Source organism: Ranitomeya variabilis, chromosome 2 (genome assembly GCF_051348905.1).
Source record: "Ranitomeya variabilis isolate aRanVar5 chromosome 2, aRanVar5.hap1, whole genome shotgun sequence".
In the NCBI taxonomy this organism is placed as follows: domain Eukaryota; kingdom Metazoa; phylum Chordata; class Amphibia; order Anura; family Dendrobatidae; genus Ranitomeya; species Ranitomeya variabilis.
The window spans coordinates 443,800,693-443,827,218 of record NC_135233.1 but is presented as its reverse complement, the minus strand read 5'-3'; the positions used below and the strand labels follow the sequence as shown (position 1 = coordinate 443,827,218).

The window sequence follows — 26,526 nt, the reverse complement described above, 5'->3', positions numbered from 1 at the left end:
GCGGTTGTTGTAATAATTTATTGTTCTCGCAATCCATTTCCAGGCCCTCGCTTGGCAAAATAATTAACGCACAAGATACGTACCTTCTGATGTCAGATCACGTCCCACGAAGTAATCCATCTGAAGGGGTTAACTAATATTACAGGCACGAGCTGCGATAAACCACTCGCTCGTACCTGTAATCCCCGGGTGCTGAAAGGAAAGCAGTGATCTATACTTACATTGAGTCGCGGTGAGGCGCCCTCTGGTGGATGTTCTCATGAACTGCAGCCTGGGAACTTTTTCCCACGCTCCAGGTCATACAGGTCCTTCTCAAAAAATTAGCATATAGTGTTAAATTTCATTATTTACCATAATGTAATGATTACAATTAAACTTTCATATATTATAGATTCATTATCCACCAACTGAAATTTGTCAGGTCTTTTATTGTTTTAATACTGATGATTTTGGCATACAACTCCTGATAACCCAAAAAACCTGTCTCAATAAATTAGCATATCAAGAAAAGGTTCCCTAAATGACCTATTACCCTAATCTTCTGAATCAACTAATTAACTCTAAACACATGCAAAAGATACCTGAGGCTTTTAAAAACTCCCTGCCTGGTTCATTACTCAAAACCCCCATCATGGGTAAGACTAGCGACCTGACAGATGTCAAGAAGGCCATCATTGACACCCTCAAGCAAGAGGGTAAGACCCAGAAAGAAATTTCTCAACAAATAGGCTGTTCCCAGAGTGCTGTATCAAGGCACCTCAATGGTAAGTCTGTTGGAAGGAAACAATGTGGCAGAAAACGCTGTACAACGAGAAGAGGTGACCGGACCCTGAGGAAGATTGTGGAGAAGGACCGATTCCAGACCTTGGGGAACCTGAGGAAGCAGTGGACTGAGTCTGGTGTGGAAACATCCAGAGCCACCGTGCACAGGCGTGTGCAGGAAATGGGCTACAGGTGCCGCATTCCCCAGGTAAAGCCACTTTTGAACCATAAACAGCGGCAGAAGCGCCTGACCTGGGCTACAGAGAAGCAGCACTGGACTGTTGCTAAGTGGTCCCAAGTACTTTTTTCTGATGAAAGCAAATTTTGCATGTCATTCGGAAATCAAGGTGCCAGAGTCTGGAGGAAGACTGGGGAGAAGGAAATGCCAAAATGCCTGAAGTCCAGTGTCAAGTACCCACAGTCAGTGATGGTGTGGGGTGCCATGTCAGCTGCTGGTGTTGGTCCACTGTGTTTCATCAAGGGCAGGGTCAATGCAGCTAGCTATCAGGAGATTTTGGAGCACTTCATGCTTCCATCGGCTGAAATGCTTTATGGAGATGAAGATTTCATTTTTCAGCACGACCTGGCACCTGCTCACAGTGCCCAAACCACTGGTAAATGGTTTACTGACCATGGTATTACTGTGCTCAATTGGCCTGCCAACTCTCCTGACCTGAACCCCATAGAGAATCTGTGGGATATTGTGAAGAGAAAGTTGAGAGACGCAAGACCCAACACTCTGGATGAGCTTAAGGCCGCTATTGAAGCATCCTGGGCCTCCATAACATCTCAGCAGTGTCACAGGCTGATTGCCTCCATGCCACGCTGCATTGAAGCAGTCATTTCTGCCAAAGGATTCCCGACCAAGTATTGAGTGCATAACTGAACATTATTATTTGATGGTTTTTTTGTTTGGTATTAAAAAACACTTTTATTTGATTGGTCGGGTGAAATATGCTAATTTATTGAGACAGGTTTTTTGGGTTATCAGGAGTTGTATGCCAAAATCATCAGTATTAAAACAATGAAAGACCTGACAAATTTCAGTTGGTGGATAATGAATCTATAGTATATGAAAGTTTAATTGTAATCATTACATTATGGTAAATAATGAAATTTAACACTATATGCTAATTTTTTGAGAAGGACCTGTATGAGGACATCCACCAGGGGGCGCATCACCGCGACTGAAGGAAATGTAGGTCAATGACCTACATTTCATTCATTCGCCGGGGATTACAGGCACGGAGCACAGCTGCATTTAGCAGGGCTCGTGCCTGTAATATTAGTTAACCCCTTCAGATGGATTACTTCGTGGGACGAGACGGTTCACCAGAAGGTATGTATCTTGTGCGTTTATTATTTTGCCAAGCGAGGGTGTTCCTGATGGATTGAGAGAACAATAAATTATTACAACAACCGCTGTGTTTATTTCATTAAACTACTTTTAAATCGTGTGTGTGTGTTTTTTAACCCTTTCCAACAATTGGATTAATAATGGATAGGTGTCATAATTGACGCCTCTCCATTATTAATCTGGCTTAATGTCACCTTCCAATAGCAAGGTGGCATTAACCCTTCATTACCCCATAGCCCACCGCTACAGGGAGTGGGAAGAGAGTGGCCAAGTGCCAGAATAGGCGCATCTTCCAGATATGCCTTTTCTGGGGTGGCTGGGGGCAGATGTTTGTAGCCACGGGGGGGCCAATAACCATGGATCCTCTCCTGGCTATTAATATCTGCCCTCAGTCACTGGCTTTACCGCTCTGGCGGAGAAAATTGCGCGGGAGCCCACGCCAATTTTTTCCGCCATTTAACCCTTTATTTTAGCAGCTACAGCGCTGAAATTTTGCACATACACACTACTAACATTAGTAGTGTGGAATATGCAAAAAAAAAGGGGATATGAGATGGTTTACTGTATGTAAACCATGTCTCATATCCTGTCGGATTTGTGCAGGAGAAATGAAAAGCCGGCAATTGAATTACCGACTTTTCACTAACAGCGCTGCGTATTTCTCGCAAGTCACACTGCAGGTCCGTGTGGAATCCGTATTTTTCTCGCCCCCATAGACTTTCATTGGCGTATTATTTGCGCAATACGCTGACAAACGCAGCATGCTGCGATTTTGTACGGCCGTAGAAAGCCGTATAATACTGAACCGTAATATACGGCTAATAGGAGCAGCCCCATTGAGAAGCATTGTGCCGTATGTAATGCGAGTTTTACGTACGTAGTTTTTGCGCTCTTACGTACGTAAAACACGCATGTGTGACCCCGGCCTCATAGTTACAGCCACTGTGTGCCAATAACAGAGCCAGCCCCAGTACCCCATAACACTTATAGTTACAGCCACTGTGTGCCTATAACACAGCCAGCCCCAGTGCTCCCATAACACTCATAGTTACAGCCATTGTGTGCCCATAACATAGCCAGCCCCAGTGCTCCCATAACACTTATAATTACAGCCACTCTGTGCCAATAACACTGCCAGCCCCAGTGCCCCATAACACTTATAGTTACAGCCACTGTGTGCCCATAACAGAGCCAGCACCAGTGCTCCCATAACACTTATAGTTACAGCCACTGTGAGCCCATAACACATCCAGCCCCAGTGCCCCATAATACTTATAGTTACAGCCACTGTGTGCCCATAACACAGCCAGCCCCAGTGCCCCCATAACACTTATAGTTATAGCCACTGTGTGCCCATAACACAGCCAGCCCCAGTGCCCCATAACACTTATAGTTACAGCCACTGTGTGCCCATAACACAGTGAGCACCAGTGCTCCCATAACACTTATAGTTATAGCCACTGTATGCCCATAACACAGCCAGCCCCAGTGCCCCCATAACAAGTATAGTTACAGCCACTGTGTGCCCATAACAGAGCCAGCCCCAGTGCTCCCATAACACGTATAGTTACAGCCACTGTATACCCATAACACAGCCAGCCCCAGTGCTCCCATAACACTTATAGTTATAGCCACTGTGTGCCCATAACACAGCCAGCCCCAGTGCCCCATAACAATTATAGTTACAGCCGCTGTGTGCCCATAACAGAGCCAGCCCCAGTGCCCCCATAACACTTATAGTTACAGCCACTGTGTGCCCATAACAGAGCCAGCCCCTGTGCTCCCATAACACTTATAATTACAGCCACTATGTGCCCATAACAGAGCCATCCCTAGTGCCCCATAACACTTATAGTTACAGCCACTGTGTGCCCATAACAGAGCCAGCCCCAGTGCTCCCATAAGTCGTATAGTTACAGCCACTGTATACCCATAACACAGCCAGCCCCAGTGCTCCCATAACACTTACAATTATAGCCACTGTGTGCCCATAACACAGCCAGCCCCAGTGCTCCCATCACACTTATAGTTACAGCCACTGTGTGCCCATAACACAGCCAGCCCCAGTGCTCCCATAACACTTATAGTTACAGCCACTGTGTGCCCATAACACAGCCAGCCCCAGTGCTCCCATAAGTTGTATAGTTACAGCCACTGTATACCCATAACAGAGCCAGCCTCAGTGCCCCCATAACACTTATAGTTACAGCCACTGTGTGCCCATAACACAGCCAGCCCCAGTGCTCCCATCACACTTATTGTTACAGCCACTGTGTGCCCATAACACAGCCAGCCCCAGTGCTCCCATAACACTTATAGTTACAGCCACTATGTGCCCATAACACAGCCAGCCCCAGTGCTCCCATAACACTTATAGTTACAGCCACTATGTGCCCATAACACAGCCAGCCCCAGTGCTCCCATAACACTTATAGTTACAGCCACTGTGTGCCCATAACAGAGCCAGCCCCTGTGCTCCCGTAACACTTATAGTTACAGCCACTATGTGCCCATAACACAGCCAGCCCCAGTGCTCCCATAACACTTACAGTTATAGCCACTGTGTGCCCATAACACAGCCAGCCCCAGTGCCCCATAACAATTATAGTTACAGCCACTGTGTGCCCATAACAGAGCCAACCCTATTGCCCCATAACACTTATAGTTACAGCCACTGTGTGCCAATAACAGAGCCAGCCCCAGTACCCCATAACACTTATAGTTACAGCCACTGTGTGCCTATAACACAGCCAGCCCCAGTGCTCCCATAACACTCATAGTTACAGCCATTGTGTGCCCATAACATAGCCAGCCCCAGTGCTCCCATAACACTTATAATTACAGCCACTATGTGCCAATAACACAGCGATCCCCAGTGCCCCATAACACTTATAGTTATAGCCACTGTGTGCCCATAACACAGCCAGCCCCAGTGCCCCCATAACACTTATAATTACAGCCACTATGTGCCCATAACACAGCCAGCCCCAGTGCTCCCATCACACTTATAGTTACAGCCACTGTATACCCATAACACAGCCAGCCCCAGTGCTCCCATAACACTTATAGTTATAGCCACTGTGTGCCCATAACACAGCCAGCCCCAGTGCCCCATAACAATTATAGTTACAGCCGCTGTGTGCCCATAACAGAGCCAGCCCCAGTGCCCCCATAACACTTATAGTTACAGCCACTGTGTGCCCATAACAGAGCCAGCCCCTGTGCTCCCATAACACTTATAATTACAGCCACTATGTGCCCATAACAGAGCCATCCCTAGTGCCCCATAACACTTATAGTTACAGCCACTGTGTGCCCATAACAGAGCCAGCCCCAGTGCTCCCATAAGTCGTATAGTTACAGCCACTGTATACCCATAACACAGCCAGCCCCAGTGCTCCCATAACACTTACAATTATAGCCACTGTGTGCCCATAACACAGCCAGCCCCTGTGCTCCCATAACACTTATAATTACAGCCACTATGTGCCCATAACACAGCCAGCCCCAGTGCTCCCATCACACTTATAGTTACAGCCACTGTGTGCCCATAACACAGCCAGCCCCAGTGCTCCCATAACACTTATAGTTACAGCCACTGTGTGCCCATAACACAGCCAGCCCCAGTGCTCCCATAAGTTGTATAGTTACAGCCACTGTATACCCATAACAGAGCCAGCCCCAGTGCCCCCATAACACTTATAGTTACAGCCACTGTGTGCCCATAACAGAGCCAGCCCCTGTGCTCCCGTAACACTTATAGTTACAGCCACTATGTGCCCATAACACAGCCAGCCCCAGTGCTCCCATAACACTTATAGTTACAGCCACTGTGTGCCCATAACAGAGCCAGCCCCAGTGCTCCCATGAGTCGTATAGTTACAGCCACTGTATACCCATAACACAGCCAGCCCCAGTGCTCCCATAACACTTACAGTTATAGCCACTGTGTGCCCATAACACAGCCAGCCCCAGTGCCCCATAACAATTATAGTTACAGCCACTGTGTGCCCATAACAGAGCCAACCCTATTGCCCCATAACACTTATAGTTACAGCCACTGTGTGCCAATAACAGAGCCAGCCCCAGTACCCCATAACACTTATAGTTACAGCCACTGTGTGCCTATAACACAGCCAGCCCCAGTGCTCCCATAACACTCATAGTTACAGCCATTGTGTGCCCATAACACAGCCAGCCCCAGTGCCCCCATAACACTTATAGTTACAGCCACTGTGTGCCCATAACACAGTGAGCCCCAGTGCTCCCATAACACTTATAGTTAAAGCCACTGTATGCCCATAACACAGCCAGCCCCAGTGCCCCCATAACAATTATAGTTACAGCCGCTGTGTGCCCATAACAGAGCCAGCCCCAGTGCCCCATAACACTTATAGTTACAGCCACTGTGTGCCCATAACAGAGCCAGCCCCTGTGCTCCCATAACACTTATAATTACAGCCACTATGTGCCCATAACACAGCCAGCCCCAGTGCTCCCATAACACTTATAGTTACAGCCACTGTGTGCCCATAACAGAGCCAGCCCCAGTGCTCCCATAAGTCGTATAGTTACAGCCACTGTATACCCATAACACAGCCAGCCCCAGTGCTCCCATAACACTTACAATTATAGCCACTGTGTGCCCATAACACAGCCAGCCCCAGTGCTCCCATAACACTTATAATTACAGCCACTATGTGCCCATAACACAGCCAGCCCCAGTGCTCCCATAACACTTATAATTACAGCCACTATGTGCCCATAACACAGCCAGCCCCAGTGCTCCCATAACACTTATAGTTACAGCCACTGTGTGCCCATAACACAGCCAGCCCCAGTGCTCCCATAAGTCGTATAGGTACAGCCACTGTATACCCATAACAGAGCCAGCCCCAGTGCCCCCATAACACTTATAGTTACAGACACTGTGTGCCCATAACAGAGCCAGCCCCTGTGCTCCCATAACACCTATAATTACAGCCACTATGTGCCCATAACACAGCCAGCCCCAGTGCTCCCATAACACTTATAGTTACAGCCACTGTGTGCCCATAACAGAGCCAGCCCCAGTGCTCCCATAAGTCGTATAGTTACAGCCACTGTATACCCATAACACAGCCAGCCCCAGTGCTCCCATAACACTTACAGTTATAGCCACTGTGTGCCCATAACACAGCCAGCCCCAGTGCCCCATAACAATTATAGTTACAGCCACTGTGTGCCCATAACAGACCCAACCCTATTGCCCCATAACACTTATAGTTACAGCCACTGTGTGCCTATAACACAGCCAGCCCCAGTGCTCCCATAACACTCATAGTTACAGCCATTGTGTGCCCATAACATAGCCAGCCCCAGTGCTCCCATAACACTTATAATTACAGCCACTATGTGCCAATAACACTGCCAGCCCCAGTGCCCCATAACACTTATAGTTACAGCCACTGTGTGCCCATAACACAGCGATCCCCAGTGCCCCATAACACTTATAGTTACAGCCACTGTGATCCCATAACACAGCCAGCCCCAGTGCCCCATAACAATTATAGTTACAGCCACTGTGTGCCCATAACAGAGCCAGCCCCAGTGCTCCCATAACACTTATAGTTACAGCCACTGTGTGCCCATAACACAGCCAGCCCCAGTGCCCCCATAACACTTATAGTTACAGCCACTGTGTGCCCATAACAGAGCCAGCCCCAGTGCTCCCATAACACTTATAGTTACAGCCACTGTGTGCCCATAGCACAGTGAGCCCCAGTGCCCCATAACGCTTATAGTTACAGCCACTGTGATCCCATAACACATCCAGCCCCAGTGCCCCATAACACTTATAGTTACAGCCACTGTGTGCCCATAACACAGCCAGCCCCAGTGCCCCCATAACACTTATAGTTACAGCCACTGTGTGCCCATAACACAGCCAGCCCCAGTGCTCCCATAACACTTATAGTTACAGCCACTGTGTGCCCATAGCACAGTGAGCCCCAGTGCCCCATAACGCTTATAGTTACAGCCACTGTGATCCCATAACACATCCAGCCCCAGTGCCCCATAACACTTATAGTTACAGCCACTGTGTGCCCATAACACAGCCAGCCCCAGTGCCCCCATAACACTTATAGTTATAGCCACTGTATGCCCATAACACAGCCAGCCCCAGTGCCCCGATAACACTTATAGTTACAGCCACTGTATGCCCATAACACAGCCAGCCCCAGTGCCCCCATAACAATTATAGTTACAGCCGCTGTGTGCCCATAACAGAGCCAGCCCCAGTGCCCCCATAGCACTTATAGTTACAGCCACTGTGTGCCCATAACAGAGCCAGCCCCAGTGCCCCCATAACAATTATAGTTACAGCCGCTGTGTGCCCATAACAGAGCCAGCCCCAGTGCCCCCATAACACTTATAGTTACAGCCACTGTGTGCCCATAACAGAGCCAGCCCCAGTGCTCCCATAACACGTATATTTACAGCCACTGTGTGCCCATAGCACAGTGAGCCCCAGTGCCCCATAACGCTTATAGTTACAGCCACTGTGATCCCATAACACATCCAGCCCCAGTGCCCCATAACACTTATAGTTACAGCCACTGTGTGCCCATAACACAGCCAGCCCCAGTGCCCCCATAACACTTATAGTTATAGCCACTGTATGCCCATAACACAGCCAGCCCCAGTGCCCCCATAACACTTATAGTTACAGCCACTGTATGCCCATAACACAGCCAGCCCCAGTGCCCCCATAACAATTATAGTTACAGCCGCTGTGTGCCCATAACACAGCCAGCCCCAGTGCCCCCATAACACTTATAGTTACAGCCACTGTATGCCCATAACACAGCCAGCCCCAGTGCCCCCATAACACTTATAGTTACAGCCACTGTATGCCCATAACACAGCCAGCCCCAGTGCCCCCATAACAATTATAGTTACAGCCGCTGTGTGCCCATAACAGAGCCAGCCCCAGTGCCCCCATAACACGTATATGTACAGCCACTGTGTGCCCATAACACAGCCAGCCCCAGTGCCCCATAACAATTATAGTTACAGCCACTGTGTGCCCATAACAGAGCCAGTCCTATTGCCCCATAACACTTATAGTTACAGCCACTGTGTGCCCATAACACAGCCAGCCCCAGTGCTCCCATAACACTTATAGTTACAGCCACTGTGTGCCCGTAACACAGCCAGCCCCAGTGCCCCCATAACACTTATAGTTACAGCCACTGTGTGCCCAGACTTGTGTATGTTCCTGTGTGATATTATTGATTGCTTTAAGTTATCTGGGTAACAGATATTAAAATTATCAAGTCCCTTTTACTGGGCACCTGGAATGTTCTATGCACGGACAGCTCCACTGGGTGTTTATCACGGTCTTATCACATATCCGCTCTGCTTTGTTCTGTGTCACAGGGTTACGAAGAAGAGGAAAAAGTTTACATTGCAACTCAGGGACCCACCGTGAACACCGTAGGGGATTTCTGGAAGATGGTCTGGCAACAACATTCACCTATTATAGTCATGATCACCAACATTGAAGAAGTGAACGAGGTGAGTGGCGTCTATACAGTCCTAATAGATGATGTCAGACATTGTATGTATGGACAGAGGAGTGATGGGATACACCCGGTCCATAATCCAACATCCATACCTGGCTGCCCACCTACCATATACCCTGTAGAATACTGGCATTTTATATATGGCAGAGGCGCCCAGGTGCAACTTCTGCCTCTGCGCCCAATATATACCTGCCTTTAGACAATGGGGTTTAAAAGGGTTCTTTAAGAATAAAAAAAAGTTACTGTGCCCATAGAGTGATTTGTTCATCTCTACGCAGAAATGCACAGAGTACTGGCCGGAGAAACATGGCGTCTATGAGAGTATAGAGGTGACCGTGAATCACATCATACAGGAGGATGATTATGGGCTAAGACTTATGACTTTAAAGGTAGGAAAACCTACAAAATGGTACGCATACTACCCCCAATCATCAGCCCCTGTACCCTTATAATTACATCCACATTGCCCCTATAATTACAGCCCTAAAAGCCTAATAATAATATGTATAGAGTCCTCACAATGTCACAATCATAAGCGCCATTTTGTCCAATAATTGCAGCCACACTGCCCATTATTAGCAAGCATAATAGTAGACACAGTGCCCAATAATGACCACCATTGTGCTCAATAATTACAGCATTAGTGCTCAATAATGACACCAACACTGCCCAATATCAGCAGGCATACTATAATAGCAGCCACAATGCCCAGTAATGACAGCCACAGCGCCCAATAATGACCGCCACAATGTCCAATAATAACTGCCATTGTGCTCCATAATTACAGTACTAGTGCCCAATAATGATACCAACACTGCCCATTATTAGCAAGCATAATAGTAGACACAGTGCCCAATAATAACTGCCATTGTGCTCAATAATTACAGTACTAGTGGCCAATAGTGATACCAACACGGGCCTATTATTAGCAAGCATAATAGTAGACACAGTGCCCAATAATGATCACCATTGTGCTCAATAATTAGTGCCCAATGACACCAACACTGCCCAATATCAGCAGGCATACTGTAATAGCAGCCACAATGCCCAGTAATGACAGCCACAGTGCCCAATAATGACTGCCACAATGACCAATAACTGCCATTGTGCTCAATAATTACAGTTCTAGTGCCCAATAATGATACCAGCACTGCTCAATATTAGCAGGCATAATAGGAGCTGCAATGCCCAGTAATGACAGCCACAGAGCCAAACAATGACAGCAATAGGTCCCAATAATGAGAGCAACACAGCCCAATATTAGCAGGCATAATAGCAGCCGCAGTGCCCAATAATGACCACCACAGTGCCCAATATTAGAAGGCATAATAAAAGCCACAATGCCCAGTAATGACAACCACAGTGCTTAATAAAGACCACCACAGTGCCCAGTAATGACAGCAACACTGCCCAATATTAGCAGGCATAATAGCAACCGCAATGCCCAATAATGGCTGCCATTGTGCCCAATAATAGCCACCATTGTGTGCAATTATCACAGCACTAGTATCCAAGAATGACAACAACACTGCCAAATATTAGCAGGCATAATATCAGCCACAATACCAAATAATGACAGCTACAGTGCCCAACAATGACAGCAATGGGGCCCAAGAATGGCTGCAACACTGCCCAATAATTGAGGCATAATAGCAGCCACAATGCCCAATAATGACGGCCGCAGTACCCAATAATGACAACCATTGTGCCCAAAAATTACAGCACTAGTGCCCAATAATGACACCAACACTGCACAATTTTAGCAGGTATAAGAGCAGCCATAGTGTCCAGTAATGACAGCCACAGTTCGAAATGTTGACAACTATTGTGCCCAATAATGACAGCTGTAGTGCCCGTTAATACCAGCCAAAATTTCCTAAAATGACAGCTAAAGTGTCCAATATTTACAGACACAATGCCCAATAATAACAACAACAGTGCCTATAGTAATAGCCATAGGACCAAATAATGATAGTCATGGTACCCAATAATTAGCACCTAATAATAACAGCCACAGTGTTCAATAATGACAATGCTGACATCCAAAGTTCCCAATAATCGCCGCTGTCTCACCAGACATACCAAATGTTCATTGAACTTTTGGGCAATGTTTTAGAACGGTGAAAAAGAAAGGAGTCTGAAGCATTTTTGGTACACATCATGGCCAGACCAGAAGACCCCGGATCAGGCTCCAGCACTCTTAAAGTTGGTGCAGGATGTGGAGGAAGCCAGGAAAAATGGCGAGCCTAATAACGGACCTATAATTGTACACTGCAGGTGAGCCGCAAGACAGGCTTCACAATACCGTTACTGATAGGAAAGCTGAATGACAACCTGTCATGTCTTCTGTCTTGCAGTGCAGGGATCGGGAGAACCGGCTGTTTCATTGCTACTACAATCCTGTGTAAACAGCTGAAGAATGAGGGGATGGTGGACATCCTGAAGACCACCTGCCAGCTGAGGTTAGACAGGTAAGACGATAGCACCCACTTCACTTTAATTAGATGCCCAAATCTTTTGCATTTGGATAGCGATTTAGATTGTGATAAAATTCAGTTTCTTGAGGACTTGGTTTTGGACCTGATCATGGGATGGGTGGTGCATCTTCTAACTGTTAGAGGGATCTACCATTAGTAAATTGAGAATGGTCTGAGTTCCCAACACTATTGAGGACATAATGGTGGAGGTGGAGGATCCATTGTGCTGGGTCTTCTTATACTATGCCCTGGATAAGATAAAGCTTCAGCCTGGTGTCTCCTGTGGGCAGCTAGAATTGTGACGATGAGAATGACGGGTGGGTTCCTATAATGCCTAATCCAGATGACTGATACTACATCACTGCTACAATCTGGATTAAGCCCCCCCATCATAGCAGTATATTATGCCGGCACTTCCCGCTAGTAATTTGTTGCCAATGTACAATAATTGAGGGTAGGAATGAATCATTACTTACACTTATAGCTGTGAAACAGACTGAGCTATTTCGGGGCACCAAAGATCCAGCCAAGCAAATAGCAATTAATAGTTCTCAGCTCAAATGTCTCTGAATATTCCTGTTATTCGCTCCCACAAGGCCGGAGTGAGACCTTCCCTGCGTGATGTCCTTTGAAAGCACAGTGCAGCATTTTGGCAGACGTGCAGTCGATCCCTGAATTGTCCCAGGCAGGAAGTGCCGCTTTAATGAGTAGGAGTTAATGGACAGATAAATGTCTATAGACTGTGCAAAGTGTATATGTTGCTATCCTGCTGTACCTGGGCCTCCAAAAGTACGATAGAGCTCTCATCCGTCATTAAGTTGCCTCACTCTCTGATGATAACACAATGACTCTACTGACTTGTCCTCTAATGATAACGGGATGACTCTACTGACCCTGTCCTCTAATGATAACGAGATGACTCTACTGACCCCATCCTCTAAGGACAACGAGATGACTCTACTGACCCTGCCCTCTAATGATAATGATAATGAGCTGATTCTACTGACCCTGTCCTCTAATGATAACAAGATGACTCTACTGACCCTGCCCTCTAATGATAACGAGATGACTCTTCTGACCTGTCCTCTAATGATAACGAGTTTACTCTACTGACCCTATCCTCTAATGACAACGAGAACACTCTACTGACCCTGTCCTCTAACAATAACGAGATGACTACTGACCCTCTGCCCTCTGATGATAACGAGCTGACTCTACTGACCCTGTCCTCTAATGATAACAAGATGACTCTACTGACCTGTCCTCAAATGACAATGAGATGACTCTACTGACCCTGTCCTCTAATGATAACGAGATGACTCTACTGACCCTGCCCTCCAATGATAATGAGCTGACTCTACTGACCCTGCCCTCCAATGATAATGAGCTGACTCTACTGACCCTGTCCTCTAATGATAACGAGTTGACTCTACTGACCCTGTCCTCTAATGACAACGAGATGACTCTACTGACCCTGTCCTCTAATGATAACGAGATGACTCTATTGATCCTGTATTCTAATGATAACAAGATGACTCTACTGACCCTGTCCCCTAATAATAACGAGATGACTACTGACCGTCTGTCCTTTAATGATAACGAGCTGACTCTACTGACCCTGTCCTCTAATGAAAACAAGATGACTCTATTGACCCCGTCCTCTAATGATAACGAGATGACTCTACTGACCTGTCCTCTAATGATATCAAGATGACTGTACTGACCCTGTCCTCTAATGATAACGAGGTGACTACTGACCCTGTGCGCTAATGATAATGAGTTGACTCTACTAGCCCTGTCCTCTAATGATAGCGAGATGACTCTATTGATCCTGTATTCTAATGATAATGAGATGACTCTACTGACTCTGTCCTTTAATAATAATGAGATGACTACTGACCCTCTGTCCTCTAATGATAACGAGATGACTCTACTGACCCTGTCCTCTAATGATAGCGTGATGACTCTTTTGACCTGTCCTCTAATGATAGCGAGATGACTCCACTGACCCTGTCCTCTAATGATAACGAGATCACTCTACTGACCCTGCCCTCTAATGATAGAGCGATGACTCTACTGACCCTGTCCTCTAATGGTAACACGATGGCTCTTCTGACCCTGTCCTCTAATGATAACGAGATGACTCTACTGACCCTGTCCTCTAATGATAACGAGATCACTCTACTGACCCTGTCCTCTAATGATAACGAGATGACTCTATTGATCCTGTATTCTAATGATAACAAGATGACTCTACTGACCCTGTCCCCTAATAATAACGAGATGACTACTGACCATCTGTCCTTTAATGATAACGAGCTGACTCTACTGACCCTGTCCTCTAATGAAAACAAGATGACTCTACTGACCCTGTCCTCTAATGATAACGCGATGACTCTACGGACCCTGTCCTCTAATGATAACTCGATGACTCTTCTGACCCTGTCCTCTAATGATAACGAGATGACTGTATTGATCCTGCATTCTAATGATAACAAGATTACTCTACTGACCTGTCCTGTAATGATAACAAGATGACTCTACTGACCCTGCCCTCTAATGATAACGAGATGACTACTGACCCTGTCCTCTAATGATAACGAGATGACTCTACTGACCTGTCCTCTAATGATAACAAGATGACTGTACTGATCCTGTCCTCTAATGATAACGAGATGACTACTGACCCTCTCCTCTAATGACAACGAGATGACTCTACTGACCCTGTCCTCTAATGATAACGAGATGACTCTATTGACCCCGTCCTCTAATGATAACGAGATGACTCTACTGACCTGTCCTCTAATGATATCAAGATGACTGTACTGACCCTGTCCTCTAATGATAACGAGGTGACTACTGACCCTGTGCGCTAATGATAATGAGTTGACTCTACTAGCCCTGTCCTCTAATGATAGCGAGATGACTCTATTGATCCTGTATTCTAATGATAATGAGATGACTCTACTGACTCTGTCCTTTAATAATAATGAGATGACTACTGACCCTCTGTCCTCTAATGATAACGAGATGACTCTACTGACCCTGTCCTCTAATGATAGCGTGATGACTCTTTTGACCTGTCCTCTAATGATAGCGAGATGACTCCACTGACCCTGTCCTCTAATGATAACGAGATCACTCTACTGACCCTGCCCTCTAATGATAGAGCGATGACTCTACTGACCCTGTCCTCTAATGGTAACACGATGGCTCTTCTGACCCTGTCCTCTAATGATAACGAGATGACTCTACTGACCCTGTCCTCTAATGATAACGAGATCACTCTACTGACCCTGCCCTCTAATGATAGAGCGATGACTCTACTGACCCTGTCCTCTAATGGTAACACGATGACTCTTCTGACCGTGTCCTCTAATGATAATGAGATGACTGTACTGACCCTGTGCTCTAATGATAACACGTTGACTCTACTGAACCTGTCCTCTAATGATAACAAGATGACTCTACTGACCCTGTCCTCTAATGATAACGAGATGACTCTACTGATCTGTCCTCCTTTGATAACGTGATGACTCTACTGACCTTGTCCTCTAATGATAACGCGATAACTCTACTGACTGTGTTCTCTAATTATAACGAGATGACTCTACTGACCCTGTCCTCTAATGACAATGAGATGACTCTACTGACCCTGTCTTCTAATGATATCGAGATGCCTCTACTGAACCTGTCCTCTAATCATAACGAGATGACTCTACTAACTTTGTCCTCTAATGATAACGACATCACTCTACTGACCCTGTCCTCTGATGATAACAGGATTGCTCTATTGACCTGTCCTCTAACCATAATGAGATGACTCTACTGACCCTGTTCTCTAATGATAATGCGATTGCAGTGCCCCAGAGTCCTGGTCGTTGCAGTGATGTCATTCTTCCACCAGGGGGAGTGATATCACGTCTGATGGCAATAAAGGAGATCTTACTACCAGGTATCACAAACCATACACCACACTTCACACTCCAGACCACCAGGGGGAGCCTTGCTCCTATCTACTAGGGCACTCCTCACAGAAGGGTAAAACTGGTGGGCTGGATAGAAAGTTAGAGAGAAGCTGGCTGGGCTTTGCCAGGCAGACAGGGGGAAAGTAGGAACATCGGAGCTGCAGAGAGAGGGCCCCTGGCAGGGGTGGGATCCTGTCGGAGGTCTAGCTAGAACAGAAAGACACGGAGCTGCGCCTGCCCCACGTGCGGCAGCATCCTAAGAACGGACACGAAGAGAACTGTGTTGTAGAGGGTGAAAAACGAAGTCATAGCACAAGGAGAAAACACCAGGAGGAGTTCTGCTCTGAAATAGGCTGCCTCCTTCTGAGGCGCGTAGCCGGTGGCCGGAACACCGAGTAATTGTCTCTACGCTTTACTTCAGAGACCGGCAGGACAGTCAATTCCAAGTTGGCTGCCCGACCTTAACACCTAAGAAGACACAGTGGCAACTTGTGGGGGTCGGGGCGTCTCTAGGGTCCCTATAAACAAGCCTCAGGCCATCAGTCATACGGGTTTGTCCTATCCATACCATCTGGGGGACAGAGAGGAAGAAATAACATCTAGAACATCTACAAGAGTTGTGAGGACCTTACCGGGAAGCTCAGCAGGGAGGTACTACAACACACAGGCGCTAGTAGGAAGGCTACTGATTTCCACCTGGATAAGGGGACTCTGGATTTGCCTTCGGACCGGCCAGACTCTGCCTACCCTGTGGTCTGTACCCTGGACTGTGGATGCTGAAGCCTCCAGTAAAGGTAAAGAGACTGCAACCTTGTGTCCTCGTTATTCTCTGTGCCTTACATCATCCACCATCACCATCTACACTTCTGGAAAGCCCTGGGGATACACTTCACCTGTGGGAAGGTATACCATCTAGCTGCCATCACATCACCCCAGCGGACCCCTAAGCAGCGTCGGTCACCCTGACCGAATACCACAGGTGGCGTCACGAACTACCCCTTTAAAGACCTTTCCCAAAACCATAAAAACTCACTCTTCCTTTTATTGGACGTCCCTCAAAGAGCCACGGACCGGGTCGGGCCACCATGACATCCCCACTGAGAACCGAACGACCCGGTACTGAGTACCCCATTGCCCTTACGTGGGGGCGATCCACGATGACTCTATTGACCATGGCCTATAATAATGATGAAATAACAATGCTGACTCCACCCTCTGATGAAAATATTATGACTCTACTGATCCCACCTCTAATGATAATGAGAGGAGTCTACTGACTCTGTTCTTTAATGATGAAATAACTCTGTTGAACCGAACCTAAAATATACAACTCTGCTGACTCTAAATTCTAATGATATTGACATGTCTGTGCTTTAATGATGATAAAATTACTCTGCTGAACCAAAACCTAAAATAAGACAACTCTGCTGACTCTAGCCTCCTAATGATAGTGAGATGACTCTGCTGACTCTGTTCTCCAATAATAATGAGATGTCTCTGCTGATTCTATTTTTTTACATGATAATGAGATGACTCTATTATCCACAACTCTGCTGACTCTAACCTTTAATGATAATAAGATGACTCTGCTGGCTGATCTTGTTCTCTAATGATGAGATGACTCTGCTAACCCTGTTCTCTAATAATGGTGGGATGACTCTACTGAACCTAACCTGAAATAAAATGACTCTGCTGACTCTGCCCTCTAATGAATGAGATGACTCTGCTCTCTAATGATAATTAAATAATTCCCTTTTTCCAGTCATGTAATGTTAATAGGATGACTTGACTGACATTGCCCTCTAATGATAATAGATGACTGCTGATTCTTACCTCTAATGATAGTGAGATGACTCTGCTGATTTTGTTCTCTAATGATAAAGAAAAGACTATGCTAACCCTGCCCTCAAATAATGATGAAATTACTCTACCGGTCCTAACCTAATATAAAATTACTCTGCTAATCCTGCTCTTTAACGATAATGAGATGACTCTGTCAAAGTTGTTCCAATCTCTTCAGCAAAGCTGATAGGCTACAGTTAATGTCATCCAATTGTTTGTCTCTACGGGCAGTAATATTTTAGGATTTTTTAATATTGATCAAATCTAATATTACTAAATATCATGTTTATGACTATATATTTTTTGTAGGGGAGGAATGATCCAGACCAGTGAGCAGTACCAGTTCGTCCACCATGTGCTAAGCTTGTTCGTCAAACAGAATTCTTGCTCTGTAGAGGAATAATCACTCGGTGAATATCGGGGTAGGTCCCTGACAGACAGAAAAAGCTTCATTTAAAGAAAAATGATCAGCAGCGCCGCCCGCCATCAGGCTCAGGGGAAGACATTTTCTCGTTCAATTGCAGGCCAATGGGATTTTGCAGCTATTACTGTAAGCATACAGGACCTTACAAATGACAAAAATGGGACGATCATCACCAAAAAAAAATAATCCGGAATTTCTATTGTACATAGAATCAATCGCATCGGTTTGTAACAAGATTATTATATGAAGATAATTACATTTGTGTTCTTAAGTTTTAGTATTTTTCCGGGGGTAAAAATAATAAATTGCTTCTGACTGCAGTGTTGAACGACGTCACGCAGAATTCTGTAACGTATTGATGCTGACAAGTAATTTTTTGCCTTTTTTTCTGAACTGTTTTTACATTTTTATCTACCGGATACTGTGTCACATGACTCATGAACGCGTCAAACCTCGGTACGGAAAATTCCAATAGTTTCATACAGCATTTCACTTAATACCTCATGTTATAGACAAACTAAGCGGGTTGGGGGTTGGGTATGGGTCGGAAAATCATATCTCCATCTTGCGCCTTTAACCCCTCAAGTGCCAGAGGGGTGATGGGTTTTAACACAGAATATACCTATACTTTAGGATGTTTACAAAATATTTTTTATGAGCTTTCAAATTTGGGGACTGGGGAAGAGGGAAGATGTAGAAAAAGTACAAGTCAGAAGTTTAAAGGGTTGTTCTCAACGTAGGTAAATAAGGCTGAATCATCTTAGAATGTTCCGCAGCTTTTTAATATAATGTTGAGTTTCAGTTCTGGGCCATTTTCAAGATCTCTGCTTGCCTTTAGTAAAGGGAAACATTCCTAGTTACATTCAGAGATGGAAAACCCTCCTGAACTTGTCTTACTTCTACAGCTGAGGATTTGTTACAGTACAATTTCTGTGAGCTAAACACAGCAGCTACATACATTAAATTCCAAGCTTTGTGTGCAGTTTCTGAACGTAAATTGATTTCAATGGTCATCATGTAATACTTCATTTTGCCTGTGGAGGCACTGCAGGGAAATTGGACACTTGAGCGGATTGATAGGAATTACTGTACTCAGTTTATCAATGCGCTTTTAGAACCTTTAGAACCTTTGGAACATTTCCTTTAGAACATTTGGAACCTTTCCTTTTGTACCTTTAGAACCTTTGGAACCTTTCCTTTAGAACCTTTGGAACGTTTGGAACCTTTCCTTTAGAACCTTTAGAATCTTTAGAACCTTTGGAACCTTCAAAACCTTCCCAACAATACTACTTTGTCCAATGGGGTAGGTTCTTTTATACTAGATGAGTTGTTTAAAAGATACCATATGGGACCACAAATTGTGGGAGAACAAAAATCAAGGGAGCTCTCCTGTTGTGGGAAGCCCACCCTAATTAATTGACATTGAGCCTAAATTGATAACACTAAGACTGCAGGTTCGCCCCCAAATCAAATAAGGATGCAACTGAATGTTTCTTTCTCAACAGTGGACTACGTACCATAGGTGAAGTCATGCTACTGGTGGGATCCCCAGGATGGGAGTAAAGCAGGCTGCATGTCTTTGATGGTGGTTTTGATGGTACATGGAAGCCGGGTGGATGGGAAAGGGAAACCAGAGTATTGGGTAGGGGGAGAGACAGTTTTTAGTTGTTCTTCATGTTTACCTCTAAACATAGTGTTTGGTACCATCAGTAAGAAGCTAATGCCTTGCTCCACATACAGTGGGGCAAAAAAGTATTTAGTCAGTCAGCAATAGTGCAAGTTCCACCACTTAAAAAGATGAGAGGCGTCTGTAATTTACATCATAGGTAGACCTCAACTATGGGAGACAAACTGAGAAAAAAAAATCCAGAAAATCACATTGTCTGTTTTTTTATCATTTTATTTGCATATTATATTATTGTGGAAAATAAGTATTTGGTCAGAAACAAACAATCAAGATTTCTGGCTCTCACAGACCTGTAACTTCTTCTTTAAGAGTCTCCTCTTTCCTCCACTCATTACCTGTAGTAATGGCACCTGTTTAAACTTGTTATCAGTATAAAAAGACACCTGTGCACACCCTCAAACAGTCTGACTCCAAACTCCACTATGGTGAAGACCAAAGAGCTGTCAAAGGACACCAGAAACAAAATTGTAGCCCTGCACCAGGCTGGGAAGACTGAATCTGCAATAGCCAACCAGCTTGGAGTGAAGAAATCAACAGTGGGAGCAATAATTAGAAAATGGAAGACATTCAAGACCACTGATAATCTCCCTCGATCTGGGGCTCCACGCAAAATCCCACCCCGTGGGGTCAGAATGATCACAAGAACAGTGAGCAAAAATCCCAGAACCACGCGGGGGGACCTAGTGAATGAACTGCAGAGAGCTGGGACCAATGTAACAATGCCTACCATAAGTAACACACTACGCCACCATGGACTCAGATCCTGCAGTGCCAGACGTGTCCCACTGCTTAAGCCAGTACATGTCCGTGCCCGTCTGAAGTTTGCTAGAGAGCATTTGGATGATCCAGAGGAGTTTTGGGAGAATGTCCTATGGTCTGATGAAACCAAACTGGAACTGTTTGGTAGAAACACAACTTGTCGTGTTTGGAGGAAAAAGAATACTGAGTTGCATCCCTCAAACACCATACCTACTGTAAAGCATGGTGGTGGAAACATCATGCTTTGGGGCTGTTTCTCTGCAAAGGGGCCAGGACGACTGATCCGGGTACATGAAAGAATGAATGAGGCCATGTATCGTGAGATTTTAAGTGCAAACCTCCTTCCATCAGCAAGGGCATTGAAGATGAAACGTGGCTGGGTCTTTCAACATGACAATGATCCAAAGCACACCGCCAGGGCAACGAAGGAGTGGCTTCGTAAGAAGCATTTCAAGGTCCTGGAGTGGCCTAGCCAGTCTCCAGATCTCAACCCTATAGAAAACCTTTGGAGGGAGTTGAAAGTCCGTGTTGCCAAGAGAGAAGCCAAAAACATCACTGCTCTAGAGGAGATCTGCAGGGAGGAATGGGCCAACATACCAACAACAGTGTGTGGCAACCTTGTGAAGACTTACAGAAAACGTTTGACCTCTGTCATTGCCAACAAAGGATGTATTACAAAGTATTGAGATGAAATTTTGTTTCTGACCAAATACTTATTTTCCCCCATAATATGCAAATAAAATGATAAAAAAACAGACAATGTGATTTTCTGGATTTTTTTTTCTCAGTTTGTCTCCCATAGTTGAGGTCTACCTATGATGTAAATTACAGACGCCTCTCATCTTTTTAAGTGGTGGAACTTGCACTATTGCTGACTGACTAAATACTTTTTTGCCCCACTGTATATCCACATATATTGTGATTTTATCATCAGTCAAATCCTTAAAGAAAGTCCAGTCACTCCATGGTAAGAGGCTGAGGGCATGGCGGGCAGGTGACACCACAGGTGACAAAGGAGAGAACCATCTGACTGTAAAAAAAAAAAAGGACATTACATAAAGTCTTTAATAACCATTTTGAGTATACGGCTCCAGTGCAGACCTATGAGTCTCCATGGTGACAGACTACAAAAAAAAAATTCGTAGTCTGACCCGGCAGTCATGTATTACTTCACTTTCTCTGTCTCCTTTTGTAGACATATGGGACTGCATTGAGGCTGTATACACAAAATGGTTGAAGATTTTTTTTTAACCAAGACTACCTGCAGAGTTGCTTAATTTTGTATCTTAGATACGTTAAAGCCAGTCATAGGTTGCAAATGTCTACATACCCTTATATATTAGCAAAAAAACACAATAGTACAATGACTTCATGTCTCTGTTGTACAGCGCTCATGAAATTTCATCAACAGTGACTAAATAATAATCATTATTACATATCGGGCCTCAAGATTAATCATAGATACATAATTGGCACCGCGTGTAGAGCACATGATAACGGGATAATATAGGCTTAATGCACCAGTATAATGTCGCAAAGTATGCAACTAATTACACGCCATGCGAACCCATCGTATGGAACGCTTTATGTTTATTCCTGTAACCACTTTCTAAGCTTCTTGGTTTCCAGCTGTTTCAAGCCAATTGTATAGAATTTGCAGGTTACAATATGAGACAAATACACCACAGCCTCGTGTCTGCCCCCTCTAATGTTAACCCATCAAGACATCATGCCACAAGCGGCACATAGGATAGCGAAGGAAACAACGTGAGAGAACTACTCCATAGAGAGGTGAAACAATCCTGTCTGCTCAGTTCCATCTTCTTACTCACAGGGCCCACAAGTTATTATAGCAGAAGGTGGCCCCAAGCAAACAATCCGCTTAAAGCCCCCTATGGTTATCATAGGGGCAGTATTATAGTAATTATATTCTTGTACATAGGCGCAGTATTATAGTAGTTATATTCTTGTACATAGTGGGCAGTATATAGTAGTTATATTCTTGTACATAGGCGCAGTATTATAGTAGTTATATTCTTGTACATAGGAGCAGTATTATAGCAGTTATATTCTTGTACATAGGTGGCAATATTATAGTAGTTATATTCTTGTACATACTGTAGGAGCAGTATTATAATAGTTATATTCTTGTACATAGGAGCAGTATTATAGTAGTTATATTCCTGTACATAGGAGCAGTATTATAGTAGTTATATTCTTGTACATAGGAGCAGTATTATAATAGTTATATTCTTGTACATAGGAGCAGTATTATAGTAGTTATATTCTTGTACATAGGAGCAGTATTATAGTAGTTATATTCTTGTACATAGGAACAGTATTATAGTAGTTATATTCTTGTACATATGGGGCAGTATTATAGTAGCTATATTCTTGTACATAGGGACAGTATTATAGTAGTTATATTCTTGTACATAGGGGCAGTATTATAGTAGTTATATTCTCGTATATGGGGCAGTATTAAAGTAGCTATATTCTTGTACTTATGGGCAGTATTATAGTAACTATATTCTTGTATATAAGGGCAGTATTATAGTAGTTATATTCTTGTACATAGAGGCAGTATTATAGTAATTATACTTTGTACATGGTAGTATATTATAATACATAGTAGTTATATTATTGTATATAGGGGCAGTATTAAAGTAGCTATATTTTTGTACTTAGGGGCAGTATTATAGTAGCTATATTATTGTACATAGGGCAGTATTATAGTAGTTATATACTTGTACATAGGGGAAGTATTATAGTACCGGTAGTTATATTCTTGTACATAGGGGCAATATTATAGTAGTTATATTCTTGTACATAGGGGCAATATTATAGTAGTTATATTCTTGTACATAGGAGCAGTATTATAGTAGTTATATTCTTGTACATAGGAGGCAGTATTGTGGTAGTTTTATTCTTTTACATAGGGGTCAGTGTAGTTATATTCTTGTACATAGTGGCAGTATTATAGTAGTTTTATTCTTGTAAATACAGGTAGTATTATAGTAGTGGTATTCTTGTACATATTGGCAGTATTATAGTAGTTATATTCTTGTACATAGGGGGGCAGTATTATAGTAGTTATATTCTTGTACATAGGGGGCAGTATTATAGTAGTTATATTCTTGTACACAGGGGGCAGTATTATAGTAGTTATATTCTTGTACATAGGAGCAGTATTATAGTAGTTATTTTCTTGTGCATAGGGGCAGTATTATAGTAGTTATATTCCTGTACATAGTGGGCAGTATATAGTAGTTATATTCTAGTACATAGGGCAGTATTATAGTAGTTATATACTTGTACATAGGGGAAGTATTATAGTAGTTATATTCTTGTACATAGGGGCAGTTTTATAGTAGTTTGTTCTTGTTCATAGGGGCAGTAATATAGTAATTATATTCTTGTACATGGGGGCAGTATTATAGTAGTTATATTCTTGAACATAGGCAGTATTATAGTAGTTATATTCTTGTGCATAGGAGCAGTATTATTGTAGTTATATTCTTGTGCATAGGGGCAGTATTATAGTAGTTATATTCTTGTACATAGAGGGCAGTATTCTAGTAGTTATATTCTAGTACAGGGGGGCAGTGTTCTAGTAGTTATGTTCTTGTACATAGGAGCAGTATTATAGTAGTTATGTTCTTGTACATAGGGGCAGTATTATAGTAGTTATATTCTTGTACTTGGGGCAGTATTATAGTAGTTATATTCTTGTACATGGGGGCAGTATTATAGTAGTTATATTCTTGTACATAGAGGGCAGTATCATAGCAGTTATATTCTTGTACATAGGGGGCAGTATTATAGTAGTTATATTCTTGTACATAGGGGGCAGTATTATAGTAGTTATATTCTTGTACATAGGGACAGTATTATAGTAGTTATATTCCTGTACATAGGGGCAGTATTATAGTAGTTATATTCTTGTACATAGGGGGCAGTATTATAGTAGTTATATTCCTGTATATAGGGGCAGTATTATAGTTGCTATATTCTTGTACATAGGAGGCAGTATTATAGTAATTATATTCTTGTACATAGGAGCAGTATTATAGTAGTTATATTCTTGTACATAGGGGCAGTATTATAGTAGCTATATTCTTGTACATAGGAGCAGTATTATAGTAGTTATATTCTTGTACATAGGAGGCAGTATTATAGTAGTTATATTCTTGTACATAGGAGGCGGTATTATAGTAATTATATTCTTGTACATAGGAGCAGTATTATAGTAGTTATATTCTTGTACATAGGAGCAGTATTATAGTAGTTATATTCTTGTACATAGGGGCAGTATTATAGTAGTTATATTCCTGTACATAGGGGCAGTATTATAGTAGTTATATTCTTGTACATAGGAGCAGTATTATAGTAGTTACAGGTATATTCTTGTACATAGGAGCAGTATTATAGTAGTTATATTCTTGTACATAGGGGGCAGTATTCTAGTAGTTATATTCTAGTATATAGGGGGCAGTATTCTAGTAGTTATATTCTTGTACATAGGGACAGTATTATAGTAGTTATGTTCTTGTACATAGGAGCAGTATTATAGTAGTTATATTCCTGTACATAGGAGCAGTATTATAGTAGTTCTGTTCTTGTACATAGGGGCAGTATTATAGTAGTTATATTCCTGTACATAGGAGCAGTATTATAGTAGTTATGTTCTTGTACATAGGGGCAGTATTATAGTAGTTATATTCTTGTACATAGGGGCAGTATTATAGTAGTTATATTCTTGTACATGGGGCACTATTATAGTAGTTATATTCTTGTACATAGAGGGCAGTATTATAGCAGTTATATTCTTGTACATAGGGGGCAGTATTATAGTAGTTATATTCTTGTACATAGGGGGCAGTATTCTAGTAGTTATATTCTTGTACATAGGGACAGTATTATAGTAGTTACTGTATATTCCTGTACATAGGGGCAGTATTATAGTAGTTATATTCTTGTACATAGGAGCATTATTATAGTAGTTATATTTTTGTACATAGGGGCAGTATTATAGTAGTTATATTCTTGTACATAGGAGCAGTATTATAGTAGTTATATTCTTGTACATAGGAGGCAGTATTATAGTAGTTATATTCTTGTACATAGGAGCAGTATTATAGTAGTTATATTCCTGTACATAGGAGCAGTATTATAGTAGTTATGGTATATTCTTGTATATAGGGGCAGTATTATAGTAGTTATATTCTTGTATATAGGAGCAATATTATAGTGGTTATATTCTTGTATATATGGGGCAGTATTATATGAACTGTAGTTGGTTTTGTCACACCCCTTTTTTTCAGTGAGCACAAGAATATGTTTCTCCTATAGTAAAGAGAATTGATCTGTGTTCTGTCCTGAGGCTTGTTGGGAGACACATTCAGAAAAAAAAAATACATTTGCAAGAAAAGATTAAAATAAACACTGCCGAAACTGAAACTATTGTTTCTTTCAAATTTGCCCTCTCATTTAGGCATAGCAATAAGATTCTGCATTTTGTCGATTTCCATAACTTTTTAAAAATATTCCTAAAACCTCATTATCTTCAAGTACAGCAGAATACAATAATGTTGCCCGTAGGCATTTATATTGTCCAATTGCAGCCATTAAACGACTGCTGTTTGACTTACATGTAGTAAACTATTTTGTTTATTAACAGAT

General features: G+C 43.3%; 1 protein-coding gene across 4 annotated transcripts in view; it reads left to right on the top strand.

Annotated features, from left to right (window-relative positions):
* PTPN5 (protein tyrosine phosphatase non-receptor type 5) overlaps window positions 1-20,161 on the top strand; it is a 170,521-nt gene extending 150,360 nt beyond the window's left edge. For all 4 annotated transcript variants that reach the window (XM_077287173.1, XM_077287170.1, XM_077287169.1 and 1 more), the window contains 5 exons: window positions 9,542-9,679; window positions 9,966-10,076; window positions 11,804-11,964; window positions 12,045-12,158; window positions 18,284-20,161. In XM_077287173.1, coding sequence (XP_077143288.1) covers window positions 9,542-9,679; window positions 9,966-10,076; window positions 11,804-11,964; window positions 12,045-12,158; window positions 18,284-18,377 — 618 coding nt within the window. In that variant the 3' untranslated portion in view covers window positions 18,378-20,161. The remainder of the gene's footprint in view (window positions 1-9,541; window positions 9,680-9,965; window positions 10,077-11,803; window positions 11,965-12,044; window positions 12,159-18,283) is intronic.
* Window positions 20,162-26,526: the final 6,365 nt, after the last annotated feature.